We start from the raw sequence: 21,316 nt of genomic DNA, 5'->3' as shown, positions 1-21,316 counted from the left end.
ACCGTAACGGCACCGACTCTTCGGCAGGTCTCCAAAAATAGACTTCCCAGTAGTAGGGTACCCCGAAGTTCATAAGTCATCGAAATGGTCAGTGCGGTGAGTGATAGAATGAAATGCGTACGCTAACGAGGGACGTTCGCGCTGGAGGTGTAGATGAGCATGGCTTCAAATGTCCGCCAATGCAAACGTGCATCCAAGTTTTGAAGAAGAAAGCGATGTCTGTAAATTCCACATACGATTAGACACGCACCACAAATGAACCGATGAGTAGAAGGTACTCAGGAAAATCAATGGACGTATTGATGGATTGCTTTCCCAACACATCATATGCATTGTTTGTAAATTGCATATGTTGATGAACCTAACAAGAGAAATTCTGATGATGCAATTTCAGCAAAATAAATGAAAATAGTAAGGGGAATGTACTGTTTTGATACTATTGTCAAAACATTATACCACCAGAAAACTCAAATAACTTTAATTTTCACTTGTTGCCAGGTAACAGCAGTATCAATAAGTTATTCACTTTAATCGTATAATAACTAACTATTTGTTACGACAACAAAACACTACACAACTCGCATGCTAAATAACCCCTACACCCAAAAATAGGGAGAAAAAATGTTTCACTCCATTTCTCATTTACTTCAGATGAGTTTTTGTTTTTTCAGACTGTACTAACAATTCCCTGTAGTTTCTCTTTGGAAGAGACACTGAAAAGAATTTTTTGGGACAACATCAATTCCAATGCTTTTTTGCGGCATGTTTTTACTTCTCCCCGTGCAATATCTCTGGGTGTAATTTGCAATAAAAATGAAATATGCGACGAAATTTGCAAACACATGACTGCAAAACAATGTTCTATGTACTGATGCTACCGGCAGCGTACCTGTGGCATACAGGTACCAGAAATGAACGATGGACACGGTACGAAAGTTAAACATGACAACATTTTTAAGATTCTGCCATAAATACGATGTCGGTATTTAAGTCGGTATTTTGACGGGACAACGGTACATCAAATAAGATAGTTCTCGAAATTTGAAGGATGGTGATTTTGGCTTTAGTTGTCTCAATGGAAACAAGCCTAACTTTTGTACAAAATGCATTAAGACAAAAAGTAAAATTTTTTGAATGTTTTAATGTTATACAACGTAAGATTGTAACATTAGACGAACGGATGATCCCAATCTTGAGGCAGTTCTTCCTTGAGACTCTCAGCTCAAGAATTAAGTAAACAGTGCTTTCTTCATGTGCGTCAAAACTTTATTTATGATTCAAATTTATTTGAACGATTAGCACTTGAAGAAAACAAACTCTGTCAACCTCAACGCAGTGTTTGGCAAAGTTTCAACCGGCGGCTCAACCGAAACACAAATCTCCGAATGTCAATTTATCTTGGTAAGTACCGTAAAAATAAAATATCGTCCCATGTGCGTGGTGTCAAAACATGTCTTTTAGCTTTCACCAGCAAAACTCACCTCGGTTGCTTTCAATCGCGATGCTCATGTTTGCAAACAGCCACCAACTCCTTCCGTTTTTTTTATGAATATTTTGTTGTTGTTGAACCCATTCGAGAATTGTTAACCCTTGCAATGGAAGATAGCGCTACAACCTGTCCTGTTTCGCTGGTCTTTCACTTCTTTATGCCGGTAGGTATTTGTCGCGACCAATACTCGATAATGTTCGAGAAAAACGCACGTTGAACATGGGGTATAAGGAAACAAGGATGTCACGCACGCGAAATCCCATTACCAGTTGCTGCTCCACCGTGACGTATAATCCGGCACAACAGTGCACGAGATCGCTATCCGTTCATGTTTCGGTCGAAACAGATTGATTGAGATAAACACGCCAACATGCAACGAAACAAGACACTTACCCGTTCGGATGTGACAACGGCCACTTAGGGACTTTCGAAGCATGATACTGTTACCGACCAAATCGCATGGGATCATGTTGTACAATCTTTTCAAAATTTAAAGTAAATTAAATTACAAAAATGTGCCTTCAGGGATTATTTTTAAATTGTCTGAAAAAAATGAAAACTTAAAACCTTTGGTTTAGAAACACAAAATCCATATTTTTATTAATAATTAACTATATTCGGTATAAATTAAACCATTGACGTCAGCCAATTATTATCGCAACGATGAGGCGCGAGGTTCGCCCACGATCATTACAGGAGAACTTTCCTTAAACATACAAACTCAAAAGGAAAAGCTTAGCGAAACTAAAACAAATAGTTTTATCTTAACACATCCTTTCAAGGGTACTTCATTCAGTTAAAACCCGTTCACAACTCAAAGTTACCGGGGAATATAAGTACATCACCGAAATCCACCGAACTTGAACACCAAACCTGTCAAACAAACCTTCGCATAAAACAGAAGCACTAAAGGAACAACAACCCGTTAGCAAGACTGTTCAGGGCCGAAAAACGACCGATACAAACAAATAAGCGTGAGGCAGTAACGCTTATAACACGAAGTGGAAGTGGAAACCACGACCCGGCAATACAAGCACTGTTGTTGATTTGTCCAATTTTGGAAACCCACCCAAACACAGCGCTGTGGCATGTGCGGAGTGGCTCTGTCGACATTTCCGGTACGGGGAATGTGTCGATTGACGTACCGCCGGCCCAGCCGAAATCGCGCCGGAATGCTAATATTTCAATTAAACGTAACTGCCGGCGCATTTCGATTGTCGTTTCTATTTATTTGTAGCTGTGCGGAAACCGGTACAATGAAGTGCCATTCGCTAGCAACTATGTTGTCTAAGCACTCAGCCATGCTTATGATTTCTGTACGGTTTCCCTGGTGTAACTCTTAGATATAGAATGACATTTAATTTGTTTGCTGCGGCGGCACTTTTAATTGATAAACAATTTTATTATCATCACTATCTTTGTAGCTCAGTTAATCTTCTTTAAACACAGAAAAGCACATCCTTCGGAAATAGCTAAATTATGTAAAGGAAAGATGCGTAAAGAATCATCTGAATTGAACATGATTACTTTCTCAGCGTGAGCAATTAAAACAAGTTTACAATTTCCCTTGCTTTCTAATTCATCCCAAATTACTTTATTGCTACAATTTTACACTTTTCTAGATTTCCTCATCTTCATTTGTTTCGTTGTTGCTCTAATTACCTTTCCCTAAATCCATCAATTGCGATATTACTTAATACTATTCCGACACGAATCCAAAAGAGCAAATAAAAAAAATTTCATCTGATCAGTTAATACATGATTGTTTTGTTACGCATATTATAGAGTGAAAAAATTAAACAAATTAACCAGAAGAAAGAAAAAAACTATGTGTAGAGAAAACCCTACTCACACATGAGGAACATCATCCAGTTTCTATTTGCACAGAAAAAAAAGGTCGAATGGTGGCCACCAATTGGACCTGCACAATTGCTTCCCGCAAATTAAACTTGTGCTGCCAATTCGTCGCTGTTTGCGTAACATGCTTTGAGTTAACGAAATTTACTAGCAAAAACAAATCGCAATCAATTTTGTGTCCATTTTCAATCGATGATCAAGCAGCTCTTTCACACTTCGGTTGGCGAATTTAATTAACTAGCCTTGTTGGCAAATGACACAAACCCTCCTTTTAAAGCAGATAGCGACGCAACTCGAAAATCGTTCATTCACCTCAAACACCTGTCGACATTATCGTTGCGCAACAGTGATATGCACCTCTTCGAAGGTAATAGAGAAGATTACACCAAAAGAGATCTCACATAGTTTGGGAAAAATAGTATCTACCCGCACCTATCAAAATCTAATTTGATAGCTGACGCGTCTCTTTCGTTTTCCTCGTGTAATATAAACCCATTCCTATTTTCCATCAACGGCAGAGGCATCGGCATTTCCTGCGGCAAATGATTCAGGAAGTGTGTTCGTTTATTTACCTGAACCTCGACAAAGAAAAGCCGCCACCGCTCAGTAACAAGAGAAAAAAAAACACATCTCTACCATATCAAAATTCGCCCACACCGTACGGAAACTGCTTTAAATGGGTGCAGCTAATTTTCCAAATTTCACTAAAGAAAGTGGGACTGACCGACAAAAAAAAAACGGTAAAGAAAAGACGCATTTTCTCACTTCGATCGGAGGAAATGTGGTCGTAATTTTCCAATCATCCTATTTTTTTAATCCAAAACGTAAATGCATACGACATTTGTAAGACGTAAGTGGATCGGTGATCTTCACCAAGCTTAAATTTTATTAGTTTTTTGAAATAAAAAAAATAATGAACATAAAATTGAATCCATTTATCTATAAACCACCTAGAACAGATATTCGAAACGAAGCGATGGGAAATGCTATTAATCGCGTGAGGAGTGCTTTAAAATGTCACCAACAACCGAACTGAAAAAGGGTTGACATTATGTTTGATGGCCAATACTTAAATACCTTACTGCCGTACCGATCGGGGACAAGATCGTTTACAGATATGTAGAACAAGATCTAAATGGAAACGAAATGACTGATGAAATTCTCGTATATTATAGATCTAGCAAGTATTCGAAGCCTTGAATTTACACAAAACACACACACATATACACGTAGAATTGGTTTATGTGTGTGGTCCTAGTAAAAAAAATTGGGGCGTCACATTTCTCACTGCACTTTTCAATGCTCGTCTGCGAATGGGTCTTTGGGCGAATTTTATAGCGTCGAAAATGACATCCTCTAATATCTTAGCATTTTGTGTGTGCAATTAAATCTCCAAATCCACTAAACCCGGAATCGATGGCATATTATCATCGTTTGTGGAGATAGCCTCGAGCCAGATACACAGCCTGAGCCTGCCTCGAGCCTGAGGTAGTACACAGAAAAGAATTCTGATTTCGTGTCTCCATTAAATGGGATGAGTTGATGAAAGTATTGAAGGAAATTGTATTCGTTGGGTTTATCGTAATCTTTTTGAAAATATCCCACATATTGCTTAGTTTCACGAGGTATATTTTTAATTATTTATGTCTAGAATAAGATAAAAAAGGTGTAGACATTCAAATGTTTTAGTAGCACTAAAAACTATACATCAAACTAGAAATGAATTTGTGTAACGATGTGAATAAAACATAAAATTGAAAGTATAAAGAATCATGATAAATACAAAAGTTATAGGCTTTAATTTAAAACAAAAAATCCATTTTAAGATTTACTGTTTCTTTTTATTATATACTCGAGATGAATGAATTAACATTCCGCATGCAATAGAATAGTTGAATGCAATAGAAAGACACTTTTAAAGAATCATTATTTTACTGGATATCATCGCCTCAGATTAAAATACAATTGAATAATAAACACAAGAAGAGGTGCCTATCGAAAAGCAGGTGAGTTTTCATGGGAAATCTTAATTTGCTCCTGATGCTTATACATTAGCCCTCCATTAATTTCCTCCTGCGAGTTTGTCAAACATAACAACCGCCACCGAGCTAAACGCGCTCTGGCGCGTATCACTCTGACGTGCCGTTCACACGTCAACTCGTTCGCCCTTTGGATCGGCTGCTCCCCAAGATGGCAGCAAACATAAATATTTCATTTAATTGACTGCTCAAGTCAACGGACTTGCGGTGGCTATCAAATCAAACGCTCAAGAGGGAGAGATCCCCCTGTCGGAAAAGATCTCAGCGCAGATTTTCACATTCATTCATTCCTTTTACAAACAGAGTCGAGTTTCATTCATTCATACCGCTGGGTTGCAGTCGCCGATTGCGGCACCCTTCACGTTCTCTTAGTTGTGTAGTTTGCGTCTCAAAAGACATTACAATCATTTTCTCACCGGTCGATAAGAAAATAAACTTCTTATAGAAGTTGGAACTAAGCTGTTACGACTTGCGTTTGCTCGATAGCAAGTAATGTTGATCAATTCCCGCAACGAATACTAACTCGGGTGTGGAATCTTATTCTACAGTCCTGAACAACATGCATCTATCGAAAACTGTTGATTTGCTCTAAGCACACTCACGTCCAGATATGTAGTACCGGTACGACTACATTTCATCGCGTTCGCCGTGTCGAAATGTCAACCGCAGACAATTGACAGCTAGAACTGGGAGATATTTTCCATTCACTGCACTAGCCGTTTTCCATGGCGGTTCACATCAAAACAAGAACGCTTTTGAATGCCGGCCCAAAATCGCATTATGTAACGCATATTTATTTAAGCACGCCAGCCCCACTCCACCGAATGACGGAAAGAGACCAACTTGGTGCTGAGAAATTCGACTAATTGGGTTGCTATTCTGCATCAACATACAAAAACTGTCCGGTCTGATTTTTACTTCTGCAAAGTAAATAAATAACAGCAAAGGCCCACCGATGATAAACATGGCATGGCATGTGCATGGGGAAATAACCAAAACATACGGTCAAACCCCTTCTTCTTGAAAATAAACTTGACGAAAATCCCCTTTTTGAGGCGACGGAGGTGCAAATCAGTTCCAATTTAAATTTCTTGCACAATCGCAATCAACTCAACCAGAGCACATTATACTCAATTTAAATTCAACGCACTGACCACAGCACTTGGGTAGCAGACTGCACATATTATAACGTCACATCGAGTAGTATTTACACTCAACCTCTAGAAAGAGCCTTAGCTGTTTATAGAATTTTGTTAAGCAACAGGAGGTTTATACACTTGTTCAACAAGTCCAAATAACAAATATTCAACAAGCTGCGGTACCACTTCACATTCAAACTGTTTATGGTCCCAACCACGTTGAGGTGAAAATGTTATTTGATTTAGTTTCCCAAAACTACCACGTTTACGGTACACTGCATATGTTGACGATGAAATTACATTAAATCATTGCAGTATACGAAGAAGCTACCGGCCACCAGCTGGTTTTCACACATCCTCGTTGTTGAGAGTGTTGAGTATTGTTATTGCCGTAAAGCATGCAATAAAGATATCATGATCTACCGGCGGGTAAAAGTCTGTACAGGAACTGCAGCTTGGAAATTAAAGGAACTGCAGCTTGGATATTAAACCACGTTTACGGTACACTGCATATGTTGACGATGAAATTACATTAAATCATTGCAGTATACGAAGAAGCTACCGGCCACCAGCTGGTTTTCACACATCCTCGTTGTTGAGAGTGTTGAGTATTGTTATTGCCGTAAAGCATGCAATAAAGATATCATGATCTACCGGCGGGTAAAAGTCTGTACAGGAACTGCAGCTTGGATATTAAATTTTTAACCATTTGTTCCGTTCTCTACTTAATACGAGAGTTTATCTTTCACTGGCCTCGAATCATCACATGTATGCATTCCAAGCTGATGGACTGAGCCGGTATGAAGGTATGACCTTCATATTATATTTCTTCGTTCATGACCATGTGAGATCATGTGGAATGTGATGAGCATGATGAGACCAAACAATATCTTGTAGCACCTACATACAAACTCTTCACTACTTATTCATTCCTTTGTATTTGTTTTGGAGCCTTAGGAATCTTACTAAAATCTCTGGCAGAGTCCAAAACTTCTCCACACCAGCGAAAAAAATCTTCAACCCCACTGTAAATGTCCTCTTGTGCTTTTTCTTACCGTCCAACATAGTCAAAGTGAAGGTAACATAACACAACCGAGCAAATAGTACGTACGTACCGAAACCTTTGCCAGTAAACACACAGCCTAAGTCAGCTAAGGAAGTCAGCTAGCGCACGAGGTAAGATAATGCTAAAGATAAGGAAATTAAAAAGTTTTTTTTCTTTTCTTTCTAATCTCGAAAGAAAATAAAGCTTTTGAAAACATTCTCACTAATCTTTGAGCACGTCAGCTCTAACCGAGGTGAACCCTACCAGAGCAGAGTAAACAATTAAATAAAACTATGTGCAAAGCCGGAGGAAGAAAGGGTCTAAAAATGGTGATACACCGTAGAGTATGAAGTTTTAAAAATCTTGATACTGAGCAGCGACTGCGATGCATTCAAACCGTCCCGACCCGATAAGCAAAAGTGGCAAGGTGCATTTACTGCGTCATCTACGCCGTGAATGTGCACCTCACCTCTATCGTCACAATCCTTCCGCGCGTCACAAAGAGTGTTCTTTCTAATGAAATAAAACCAACCGAGCTGAAAGTGTGGTTTTACGGATTGTATTTATTCACCAGGGGATGAGATAACCTTTCCGAACTATAAAGTATCATTTCGTAGGTAGCATCGGATGAGGGATGAACTGGACTTTGTTTTATGTGTGCTCTTTTCCTTACGAGTTGAAAGATTGTTTTACAGCGATAAGAAACGTACTATACAGAAATGGGGAGTGAAAAGTTTTGGCACTTTATTTGATTCACGCAAATGCAGAAAATGAAAACAAACCAGATTTTTCAGTTGTTGATCTAATAATTAAACAATTTATCACTAAAAGAATGAAAGTAAAAATAAATTTGATGGCAATTTGTGAGCACGAAAAACGTGAAATAACACTCGGTTGCAAACTGCCATCATGCAACATCGCTAATTTAACATTCAATGAACCGTACCAAATCAGAGCATCACACCGTTAAACGATCATTCGCGGCTAGGACTCATCTTTACTGTTCGCATGCAAACATCGTTCCGAAAAACCTTATGCTCCACCCATTGCTTATGCAAATCCCCACAAAAGGGAGAACCGATTCCGCCTTAACCTAACGGAACAACATCGTTCAATTTATTGCTTTGTCGAGAGCAGTTTTAGCAACCGCACCACATTACAAGGCGCCTTAAACACCGCACAACAACCACTCTTCGGATCGAGCGTCAGCATTCCAAGCGTTTTGCCGAAAAATGGTCTGTATTGGTTTTTATTTTGTTTTGGTGAACAAAACATCAGACGACGAAAAACACTAACAGTGGCAAAACGGTACGAATGTATAGTCACATCCACGGGAAGACTAAATCCAAAACATGTGTCTTCGTCACCACCATATGATCGTCTGATCAGGGTGGATACAAATACGCATAAAAACGATTACTCTGCGGTGCGGAGAAACCTAGGATTTCAACAAATTTGCACATTCTTTGGTTGTTGACAGCCAAAAAAAAAGGTATTAATTCGAAAAAAATAATAAACTGTCCAAGATTTCTCAACGATTGCACAAGATTTTTGTTTTTTCTTTGGTATCTTTACAAACTTGATAGTTTCTTTTTTATTTCGTTGGTTTTTTGTCTATTCTTCTCCGCTTTGCACAGAGATTTGAAAATTTATGCTCCACACCGCAACGTAGGAGGACTAAACACTTTCGCAGCCGGTGTTCATCACACCCCAATGTCTGCAATGTGTTGTCACGTTTGGCCACTCAACTCGAAAATAGGGTTTTGACCGGCAATAAAAGCTGAATTTTATCCACCAAAAAAAAAAAAACCTCAACAACTCCTTGAAATTCCTGACTGTTGAACAATTGCTAGGCTGCAAGAGCAAAACCGAAAAAGAGAAGGAGGTACTCCTTGGAATGGAGTGGAATTGGCGATCATGACTCGTGGAAGGTTACAGCTCGCAAGTCTCTGCAAGGGAGAAACATTCACCAGCTTCTGGCCGGTCGAGCAGATAGATAAACATCTCATCATGCTGTTCGCTAAAGTCGAAAGCACCAGGTTTCTTCGTAGACAAACATACACCGCGCTCAAACCGCGAAAAGTTGTGAGACCAACAAACCGAACAACGGTGGCTTTCGGATGGTGGAATTATTTCGCTTACCGCCAACCACATGAACGAGCGGACAGACAAACTGTACCTTTTTTTTTTTGCTACCAAAAACAAGTTTTAAGACGCCAAAATCCTTTCTGTTAGAAACGAAACATGTTTTACTGAAAAATCTGCATTCTCAAACTATGGTCCAGGTAGAATCGACACGCAGCGGGGTGTAATAAAATTGGAAACAAAACACAACAAGATGAATACTGGGATTCGCAAAAAAGATCCAATCAAGCATAAAACCGAGGGCTTCATCTTCAGCAATTTAAAACGATGAATACGGATGTATGTTTGTAGATAATGGTTTTTTATCATTCGTTTTTCCAGCTCACCATATAAACGATCATTTGTCCCCCTGAATGTGTCCCGTGCTGTGAGGTTCAACTGATTGCATTTTATAACCATCCATGTCTGACGTGATTTCCTTTGCTACAGTCGAAACGAAACAGCTTCCAATAAATAAACCAAATGAAAATCAATCGCTAAAACATTCCGCTTGCCACCACAAAATGCTGAATCGGGGAGTACGTGCTTTTAATTGCAAAACCTTGGGTTCCTTGTTTTGATAGCACCCGGCCACAGACAAACAGGAACCTGTTTAGTGGCAACGATAAAAATAACTAATTTCGCTAATGACAATGATAACAAAGAAGATATCTTCATTTCGTTTGATAAGAATGCAGCACGTACACTTTAATCTTATCTACTTAGATGAAGAAAAGAGTTTAGGACATTTCTTCTTTTATTAAACGAATATCGATAGAAAAAAAGAATATTAAAGAAACGAATCGATATCGATGCACGTTAGCAAAGATTGTCGTGGATTCGATATTACTGAACTAAGAATACGTTTGACCAAAATTTATTCAAATAGCTTCGCACATTTTATGCAAATATTGTAGGAACATTGGAACCACTCGTGGATCTGCAAAAAAGGGACTTTAAAAACCTGAATTTTAAACACGATCAGCTGCTGGCGGAACCGCCAAGTTGTTTATGCTCCACGCTAATCTGTTACTGAGCGTAATTCCGATGAAAAAGGGGTTGCTTTCGCCCTCTCACACACGGACCAATTTGTTGGACAGCTGAATGTTAAACAAATAATCTCAACTGGGTAGTAATAATTTTGCCTCAAACGAGTTTCTGTCCTACCCCGGGACAGATAATGACCAACGCACTCACTCGCAAAACTCTCACACACTTTCGTTGGGTATACAAGCACACATCATCACGTTACACACGGGGAACCGATCGAAGACCGGTTGAAATACGATCATTCCTTCCTGAGCTAAACATATTCTATGCGCACCGGGAAGAGTATCGCCCGCAAAACAGATAAATGGCTCATATAACAAACAAGATTTCAAACAGTAATCAATCACATCACACCCTGTACACACGGTCACCACTAATCCCGTAGGTTACGCAAATGATGTACACAACAACCACAAAGAACCGGCAACAACAACAGCACAAACGATCACAACATTCGTTGAATTATCCCATAATGATGAGGACACTGTTTTGTACACTGCATTCAACTATTGACCGATTTCTGCCCAAGGGACTTTTGAGGGAATTTCATAGGGCATCGCTTAAATTAAACTAATTATTCCCGAAAAATCATCTCACGAATGTACGTATGTGTTGACACTCACTTGCAAACACGCAGATGGAAGGAAATCTTCCCTTAATGGCCTATTTTTCATATAAATTTGCGGATCACAATCGCACTCTGTGCTGCACGAACAACACGACTAGTTACGCGCGTTCCTCTTCGAGCTAGGGGGTTTCAATAGATTCACCTTTTGCGCACCGCCACGCACCAACCGAAACGTCAAACGCACCAGCCGACCCCAAACTACGCGACCAAAAACCGTGGAACTTGACTCGCAAAAGGTGAAATAACAGTGACTTGGATGGTTGTGGCAACAGCCGCGAACAGGGGAACAGCGCAACCATGCAGCCTCTGATCGGGAATGAATTACGCTTTGCGTATTGGTGTGTGCCGTTGCGCGAGCTGGTCGCGCGTATTAAAAGCCGGTTCGCGCAAAACGGTGAAGGTGTTTGGAAGTTCGCGAGCGAGAGAAGAGAACTGAGAGAGGAAGCGTTAACGAAATGTGAGAGAAAAACACACGCATCGTTGGCAAAGATTCCATATCGGAGAGTTTTTCAGGTACGTTAACGACCGCTGCAATCCGTTACAGGGTTGATGATCGCCGTACGAAATTAATACAATTATTATCACTTTTCATACATTTTTTACTACCAGAATCTTGCTTACTTAATACTAGCTTAAAACTAGGATTTTATAAACATTTATAAAAAGCTGTATTATAGTTTTGAAACATAATTAAGTTAAATTACTAAACAGTATGACAACTGAGTTGAAGTAAATAAAGATTAATTATACTGTTATTCAAATTAAAAACTAAGTAATGTATGGAACACCGATTATTAGTGCTCATCGGAACTCAGCCTTTGCTGGATAAGCGAATATCACGGATAATAAGCACAACTCTGTTTGGGCGACCTTGAGCTAATTGCATCTTATCCCATCCTGACCGTACCCCCATTATTAAGGATTAACTATCCGACTACGTTGCAAAAATAAGTCTAGTAAACCTGAAGTGGGCGGCGTGAACGAAGGTCGTTAAGCCATGAAGGAGATGTCAATTCGCCTGTCACTTCGGAGCAGCACCGATGATGGGACAGCTGGATAAAAGATACCCGGATAATCAGTACTCCACTGTATCAAATATCCATTGTGCCAAAAAAAACACTTCCAGCCAGTGCCTTGTTTGCAGGAAGTGTTTTTAGATAAACCACTCTCATGATGATTACGATTTAATACCAAAGCTATCTTGTGCACATAATTTGATCTTTTTTTTAATTATTTTCATGCCTGTAGTCAAAAAAATTGTGAATTAAAAATGCTCAAAACTGTATTGGAGACACATGAAAAAATGAAAAAAAATTAAAGTATTAAAATATAAACCGATGTCTGTTTCAGTGCGATGCAGAAACCCTGTAGTAAGCCGGTTTGAGAGAAATGAAGAGCACTAGAGAACATTCGAAATGCTCAGGTGCAAGCGCCAACGGCTCAACGAAAACATAAATATGTTTAGGGTGAGAATGTCTGTTTGAAACATATTTTGATAGTGTATTGGTTTGCTAGTATGTTTTATAAAACAAATTCCATTCACTTATAATTTAATTGTAATAAAACTGATAGTAAATTGGTTTGCCAATTTTGAATGTAATCCGTGACAATACGGCAAATTCCTAAATGAAAAGAACTATATTGAACATATTGAGTAAAACAATGTACGATTAGATATATTATTTATTTATTTATTTAATTATTACGATATTTAGTCTATTGTCCGTCTCCAAAGACTGAAGTATGTACGAGTAGATATAACAAAATATAATATTTTATAATGCGAACATAACAAACCAAAGAGTTACATCAATGTTTTCATCTATTTCACATAAGTTTTGTGTTCCGCTCTGTTGCAAACGCAAACCAACTTCAAACTGGTCAATTTGTACTCAATAGCCTCTTCACCAGCCAATAAAATAATTGATTACTCACCCAATCGCACGTACAAATCGCTTTCCAATGTATGAAAAGAAAACTTGCTTTTCTTGCATTCGCGAGTGTAGTAGAGTGACTTCCGACTGTACAAATAATAAAGCTTAGATTTTTGTACAATAAAACAAACCAAAAAGCTTCACCACTAACCTACAAGCATTAAAGCATACAGGTGAAACAAGGTGTGATGAGGCGCTTAACACCCATTTACGCTGTGAAAATAAAAATAACCTAAAGCCGAGCTTTAACTTTAACCCCCCTTGATCCCACCGACACTTCCCTTGAATCGTTTTTCACAGCGAATGAACGTGAACGCACATGCACTTAACATCCATTGCCGGGTTACAGCCATTCGTTTCGATGTGGAACTCTGACCGCATAGTAATACACGTTACATTTTATTCAGTAGCATCTCCTAAACACCTTCTGCACAAATGGTACCGGCACCTTGTCGGACCATAAAAGTGCCCACGGGCTCACACAGTGACGTGAAACAAAAGGCCAGCCTAATGAAAGCAATCCGCTCGTAAAAACTGATTAATGGAAACTGGCACGAACAACATTGGAAAATTAGATTTGATTAGCAGCGCCATCCTCCTTTTGAACATCGACTAGGTGCAACCGTAGATTAATCTTCAGATCACATTTCACCGCAAACAATTAAAAAAAACGCACAACAAGCTAGAGAAGAAAGAAGAGAAATGAAATAAAACTCCCCAAATGACAACATCATCATAATAATCGACCTGTTTGCCGGTGGAAAGAGTGCCGGGAAGTTAGAAACTAATTAAATTTCGTAATAAAACACACAACCGCACAACGCAACGGCCCCACACGCAGCTCCACGAGTTGCGCTAGGGTCAGTGTTCCGTGCTAGCGCGCACACTCTCTTTTCCATTCGCGGTACCGAGATCCGTTAGCCACCGCGAGTTTTGATAAGTTCGGTGATTTATGCTTTGCTATTCGATCATCTCACTCCATCGTGTATCACCTCGTACATATCACCTGACCAGGGGGAAGACACCGATGAACTTTCATCTCGTAGAAATGATGTTTCGCCATGTTGGGCGGAATGGAAATCCACCATGCGCTGGGAATTTGTTCACTTGGCGGGAAATATAGATTGTGCCTCAAACGTGCAACCGTTGCAACACCTTGTTAATTAACGGTCTTTGAACCTTTGCTGGGTGGAACCATAATTAGAGAATTATTTCCGAGAACTCGTTTGAACTCCAAAACAAAAAATAAACAGATCGAGATATTTTCATAAAATGTGTTATCACTTTCGCTTATTTAGACCAATTACCGCACATAACTCTATTAACCTTGGTTACTAATAGTATAATCATCATGAAAAATAATGCAACAGCTGTTCGAAACAAAAAAGCTTATCGATACCACTAAAATATTTCTTTTCAGGACAGATTAAGTTATTCATGCATCTCACAATCCTTACCTAAAGTGTCAACATCCGCCTTGTGCTTGCAACCTTTCAACCAGAAAAAGCTCGTTAGTCCATGGACTGGTGGACTGCGGTTTCCACCAAAATTAGAAACTAATTTAATCCAAGACTTCCACCAAATCCTGCCAGCTTGTTCCACTGCCATGCTACTTGCCTTGACACTTTCCATGCCAACTTCCTTCGCCACAACTCAACTGAACAGAAGCCGTTAGAACTTACTTTGGTTATGAAAGTTTTCAACCATCCGTCCAAATCGTCGGAGAGCAAAAGATAGGCTCAGCTTCCGCCGCTATGGCAGTGAGATAAAGGGAAACTTTGTCTTATACCATCGGCAACCCTTTTCATTGTGGCAGCTTGTATGAAGATTACAGCGTTATTGCGTGTAAGCTAAAGTATAATTTTGCGAACTATTGTGCATTTTATTCAAGGATAAAGAATCATCCTCAGAAAGTAATAATCATTGAGCAAATTTAAAATGGTTTCAAACATCTCGTATCACTATGAATTTTAGTCGAATAAGAACCTATAAAATACTAGTTTAAATCAGAAACATACTGTTTTATCAATATTCAATTGGCATGATGTACCAAACCAGCTAAGTGGCAATTTCTTTGTCAGTTTTTATAATAATATCATTAAATAAATGTTTATTTCTTTCCACTTAAACAGTATTTATCTGCTCATTCAATTGCTCCTGCTTGACCACCTCAGCGAAAGTCGATATTCGCCAAAATGTATGCAACCCGCAAAACATTTCTTTTACACAAGATTTCATAGTAAAGTAGCAACAAACCTGCTCACTCTTTAAAAATATTCTCTTTTCGTTACGAAAAAATCCCCGAGAATATTTTTGTTTAAGAATAAAAGAATTTTTTAGACAAATAAGAAAATAAAACTTTACTTACGGTTGCTGGGCAGTTTCAGTGTTAGTTTCGGTGAGCCTCCGGACAGGCTAAGATCACTCAGCGAGCTTTGCTCACTATCTTTGCTGTGTGTACGTCCTCTGAAAGAAGTAAAAAAAAACATTGTGTTAACATCAGTTTCTGTAGATTAATTTCAACAAACGAAAGAAATAGCTTGCAAAAGAAAATAACGAAAACATGTCAAGGTTTGTATTTAGATACACGGAGAAACCCCATCCCTGGACTGATAAGTGACACTTTCGTTTACGCTGGCGCACCTTTTCCAAGCCGATAAGATAAGAAAGACGCTCAGGGCTTGACCACGTGAAATTCTACATTAATTTGCGCCTGTCAATAAACATGCAAAGTTATATTTTGGTTCGTTTGCTTTTTTTGACGTGTTAATCTTTAAGCAGATCGTAAAAATAGAAGCAAAACCTTTGGAGAAGCTTCATTGGCAACAGCAAAAACTACAAATAGTGACAAAATATTCAACATTATCTTTAGTGACTCATTGTTTCACAAAACAACAATTATTTGTGTCGTAGAAATGTAAAATATTTGATTAAAATTCAACAAAGAACATAGGAAAAATGTATTTAAGAATTTAATAAGCATAGTAAAACTAGCGTATATGTTAACCCTGAATATTTGTATGAACTGATGAAAGCAAAGGAATTCAATAATAAAAATGCACAAAATCACATCATTTTTCATCCACTGTACATAGCTCACGTTGCTTACCTACTGCATAGGAATTTCATTTTTCTAAACAAATAAATAATTTATCGACCAGAGATGTTCGCACAGTCAAGGTCAATCGATGATGTCCTCTCACGGTATACAGAGAAACACCGGACATTCTCTTTACAGATACGCACGAATAAGCAAGCAACTTAGATACAACGTTCACCAGAAGAATCAAGTTACAGGTTAGCTATAGGTCTTTATTTATGATCACTAAATGACCCATACCAATACTTGGTCAAACAGATTAACCTCTCCCAGCGTACCTTCGCCATGAAGAAATGCCTTCTCAGGAATGTTAAACCTTTGCTTGCGCAATGTGTGGCAGCTTTTGTTTTTTGCACATGATGGCCGATTTTACATGAACAAGTCAATTGGTTTAGCACTTTTGAAACAAAATAGAGCAGAAATAAGTGAAATTTTTTACATTACGCAATGATGCATCAATTTATTTGGCAATTATTTATTAATGTTAATTTTGTTTTCATTCTGAAGTTTTTGATATAATATCACTAATTTCTTCATAACATTAATAAGGTGTTTTCTGTAATTGTTTCAAATTATAAATGGTACTTAATTTAAATAACTGCTACACGAATTCCAAGTAAATAAATTATTCGATCCTTCCGTTATTCTGTTGTTCTGTATTATTCTGTTCACGTACATAGCATTGCTTAAGGTATATGAAGATTATCTGATAAAGTAGAAAATATTGTTTATTTTATATCTATTCTAATGAAACAACTGTTCCATTCCCGGTTTCGTAAAGCATTTATCTATTGTAGACAATCGTGATAAAAGCATCGTCTAAATCAAGCTCACACTGTTAACGGTGTACGGTGCAGTGTGCGACACATCGCAAACAAATTTGCAGCATAACAGCAAGCGTAGACAAGCCGAACGTCCCTTAACGGCCATGCACAATTTTATCGTCCTGTGGTTTGGTTTCCTCATTGCCTATTATCCCTTGCCTCTTTCTCTCTCGCTCTCTCGCTAACCAACTGCAGTTTCATTCCCTTTCAATCGCTCATCACAAGGTGTATGATTCCATGGACACCTGTACTTGTACCAGAGTATCCTCGGTATGCCTTCCTAGACCACCGGAACTGTTTTACAATCTGGCCGGATGATACTCATGCTCACGCTGTATTTAGCAGTAAATCAATGGGTTATAGCCATCCGGCAGTGTTCACATCGATTCATCTATTGCGTCCTTTATCCGAGAATAGAATGCAAACACAGGTGGCCCGATCACAAAACCAGTGTTCGAGCTTACAATGTAAGAATGGACCCTTTATGTTGCATCTAATTCTAACTTTATTACACCTCACAGAATATACTAACCCTACCATTGTTCCAGGAAATATCTCTTCGAGCGAAGGCGCTACTAGAATACAGGGCAAGAGAATGTTCTATTTCCATTTGATTAAATTTTAGCCCTGTTATATATTGTATCGTAAATAGCAGCATGGTTTCAATTTGCAAATAAATCATATGGTTCACAAAACCAGACAGACGCTGTTACGACATCCTCGCTAGAATATATCCTAGAATTTGGGAAAACAAATGAACTTGACTAAAAATGAAAATAAGTGAAGATGGAGAAGTATCTCAACAAAATTATTTCAATTTTATATAAAAACTAAATTATTTCGTTACTATCTTTTCCCATATTTCCCCATGAATATTTCCAATATTCAAATGAACTCCTGCCCTCATCCTGAACAATTAGTATTTAAGAGCTTCAAACAGTCTACCTTCTGTTGCTTGTTGAATTTCTAAAATTGAAGATTTATTGTAAATATTAAATAATTTAAATGTGTAGTCAACAGGTAAAAATAAGTAAACAAATGAAGTGAATTTTCTATGAAACTCTATTACATCATTCATAGGCCTGACAACGACGAAACAGTTATGTATGTAGACAAAAAAACATCTCCAACGCCATCATTGTTTTATTAACCTAATTAACTTTCCAAAATCATAAGGTTTCCTTAAACACACTTTTGATTCTTCCTACAATTGAGGTATCGTTGAAGCATGCGTGTCTGTCTCGTGGCCCTACAATTACCAATTGCACTCGGCGGTAACATTGAGTGGTCAAGATATAACGTTTAACCGAGCAGGGCAAACACATGATTGCTACCGGCGGTTCGTAGAAACTAATTAAGCGTGTAATCCACATCCATCAACATCATCATTCTCTTCGTCGCTATTATACTACAGTGTTCCACCAGACTGCGATGCTTCATGTCCGATGCATCTTTTGCGGACGCAAGAGGATTTGTCGATGTTGGGCTACAATCCACTACCATCAACATATTGTGTGGGCGAACAGTGCAGTGGTTGTGTGTTATTTGCGTTTCTTTAACTGACCCAAGCCTTCACCAGTAGAGTTACGTATTACGTGTGTGTTTGAGAGAAAGAGATACATGCATTTACTTGCAAGTGATATCAAACACACTGATCTTACATAAGAATGTTGAGTCATTAATTGAAACAAATGCTTGGTATGAGTGGCACTGAGACACTGGCGTATGTAACAATTTAACCTGTAGTTCATTCTTTTCCTGTGTGTAATGGACTGAGTCTAAGTTATCTCATACCGGAACATACTAAAAAACAGAATTAATTACACTTTTTGTTTTCATCACTTTCTTCAAGCTGTTTATTTATTTATTTATTTTATTATTACGCCATTTGCCGTATTATAACTTCAATCTGTCTATCTTAAGTAAAATAATTGATTTACCAAGGTGAGGTCTACTACTACAAATGACTGCCGATATCAAATCTTGACTATACTATGTCCTCAAACATAGAACTTACTAACTCCCAGTTAATCTAGTAATAAGAAGGTGAAATTGATGTTTCGTAACCTATAAATTAATTCGTTAATTATTTAAATTTGGCTAAAGACATTTAATTTTAAAATAATTGTCTTTATTGTCTGATATATTTTAGTATAATAGTGCTGGTATATTATTTGTTTAATATTGTTGATATTAAATGTTTTGGGCGGTTTTGTATGATAAAATAAGAGCGGGGTACAAATAATCTTAATTGTAATAATTATCAAAATAATCTTCATCCTTTTTTGCAGATATGACAAAAATTGACATATGAAAATATTTCGTTATAAAAATATTTAAAGCCACACATGGCAATCCACTAGAATCACATCGCAAATATCGCTCAAAATTCCTGCGCTTCGCTACCAAAATTGGAGAAAGCTCATAGAGGGACATTATTCAATGGAATCATTTTTTTTGTCCACGTCATTATCGATTCAAAGTGTCAATCAAAATGCATCGCACCATGAGCTCGTATCCCGCCTGCATGGCGCTGAATGACTTTGGATGCAAATAGGTGACGAGCGTTATCAATATTCATTAGATTTAATTGACTGCTGTTAATGACACAAACAGCCGGAATGGTGTACTGATCGCGACAGTTGGCTCGAAATATAGCGATGGTTCTTCAATCAAGCGCACTATCAAATCAATAGAAGGTAGAAAGTACTTCATTACACTACGCCCAATGATCCACTGGTCATGGCATTAATGAATCTTTTGTGTTTCGTTTGCTCTGTTTTGTACTTGTATCAGCATGGTGCCTTGCATTAAAACAAACACAACGAAATGCAACGATTAAATATGGTCAAAACACGTGATTTGAAAGTGTAATCAGAAAAAAGCATTTTTTATACCTTTGTCCACACTATCTACACAACAGAACCATCTGACGTTGGTATAATCTAAACCAAAACCCGATGACACCCGTGGTGTAAATAAGGTTTGGTTATCAATAAAAAAATATCATCGATGTTTGCGATGATGCACTTCCAAAATGACGTCTGAAACCTTACTTTTTTCGAAACATTCAACGAATACAACCAAAATTCTATTAAACATACATATACAACAACAAAAAGTCTCAGAATTTTCATATATCAGCATGAAATGGCGAACACATTCAATCCACCCAATTTGCACGGCAAATAAAACTGTGCAAACAATTTGATTTCATTGTCAATACATTCCGACACACGTTGTCTGGAATTTTTGACCGAACATGGTGTCAATAAATGTGCGCCATAAAGATGCTAAAGACCTAAAAACCGTCAGTAAATCTCTTACGTATGTAAAACGGACTCGAACTCAAGAAGGGTTTATGTATAAAATAGAAAAAAAGAACGAAGTTTTGTCTCAAACAAAGTAAAAGCCTCATGCAGGGATCGTGTTGGAAAGGAAATGTCTGATTAAAGTTTGCTAACACATTATCTAAATTGTCTGAATTTTAGCTGTTCGAAAACAAACAGTTTCACGAAAGACAAGCAAACCATTTTGCACGAGCAATTAACATGAATCGCATTAGCTCGTGTTGAACCTTTTCACTCGAAAAATTCCGACCCGATGTCTCAGATGGTTTGCCGGGTTCTAGAAAGCATGGATTATGTTAACACAGGATAACGGTTACGAGGGGCTCACATACTATCACAATGTGGACATTAACACTCGGTCGAGATAAAACTTTGATTTTTATGATCATCCTCATCGTCCGACAAATCTCTAGTTCTAGTTCACGAAAACAACTTTTTTTAAGTTAATTTAACCAGAAACTTGCAACAAAAAAGCAACAAAAGGAACCGGAATCCAAAATAAAAATATAAACCACTAGCAGTCCGTTTGAGTATTCCGATGCGACAGATAAAACTGTTCAAATGCCATATCGCGAGTGGTGCACGAACTGTTGATGTATGTAAATTGTGCGCTACCTTGTGTTTCACCCTATCCACGATGACGTAATTGTGCCGGGGCAGTAAAACATGGCACGCATACACACACGTGTGGACAGCATGAGATGATCGTAAAGCTTGAGAATTGATGCTAAAATGCG

General features: G+C 38.1%; 1 protein-coding gene across 6 annotated transcripts in view; it reads right to left on the bottom strand.

Annotated features, from left to right (window-relative positions):
• Positions 1-21,316, bottom strand: part of LOC125765536 (uncharacterized) — a 118,316-nt gene that overhangs the window by 54,909 nt on the left and 42,091 nt on the right. For all 6 annotated transcript variants that reach the window (XM_049430785.1, XM_049430787.1, XM_049430781.1 and 3 more), the window contains one exon: positions 15,674-15,771. In XM_049430785.1, coding sequence (XP_049286742.1) covers positions 15,674-15,771 — 98 coding nt within the window. The remainder of the gene's footprint in view (positions 1-15,673; positions 15,772-21,316) is intronic.

Source organism: Anopheles funestus, chromosome 2RL (genome assembly GCF_943734845.2).
Source record: "Anopheles funestus chromosome 2RL, idAnoFuneDA-416_04, whole genome shotgun sequence".
In the NCBI taxonomy this organism is placed as follows: Eukaryota; Metazoa; Arthropoda; class Insecta; order Diptera; family Culicidae; genus Anopheles; species Anopheles funestus.
This window is presented reverse-complemented; position numbering and strand designations above follow the sequence as displayed.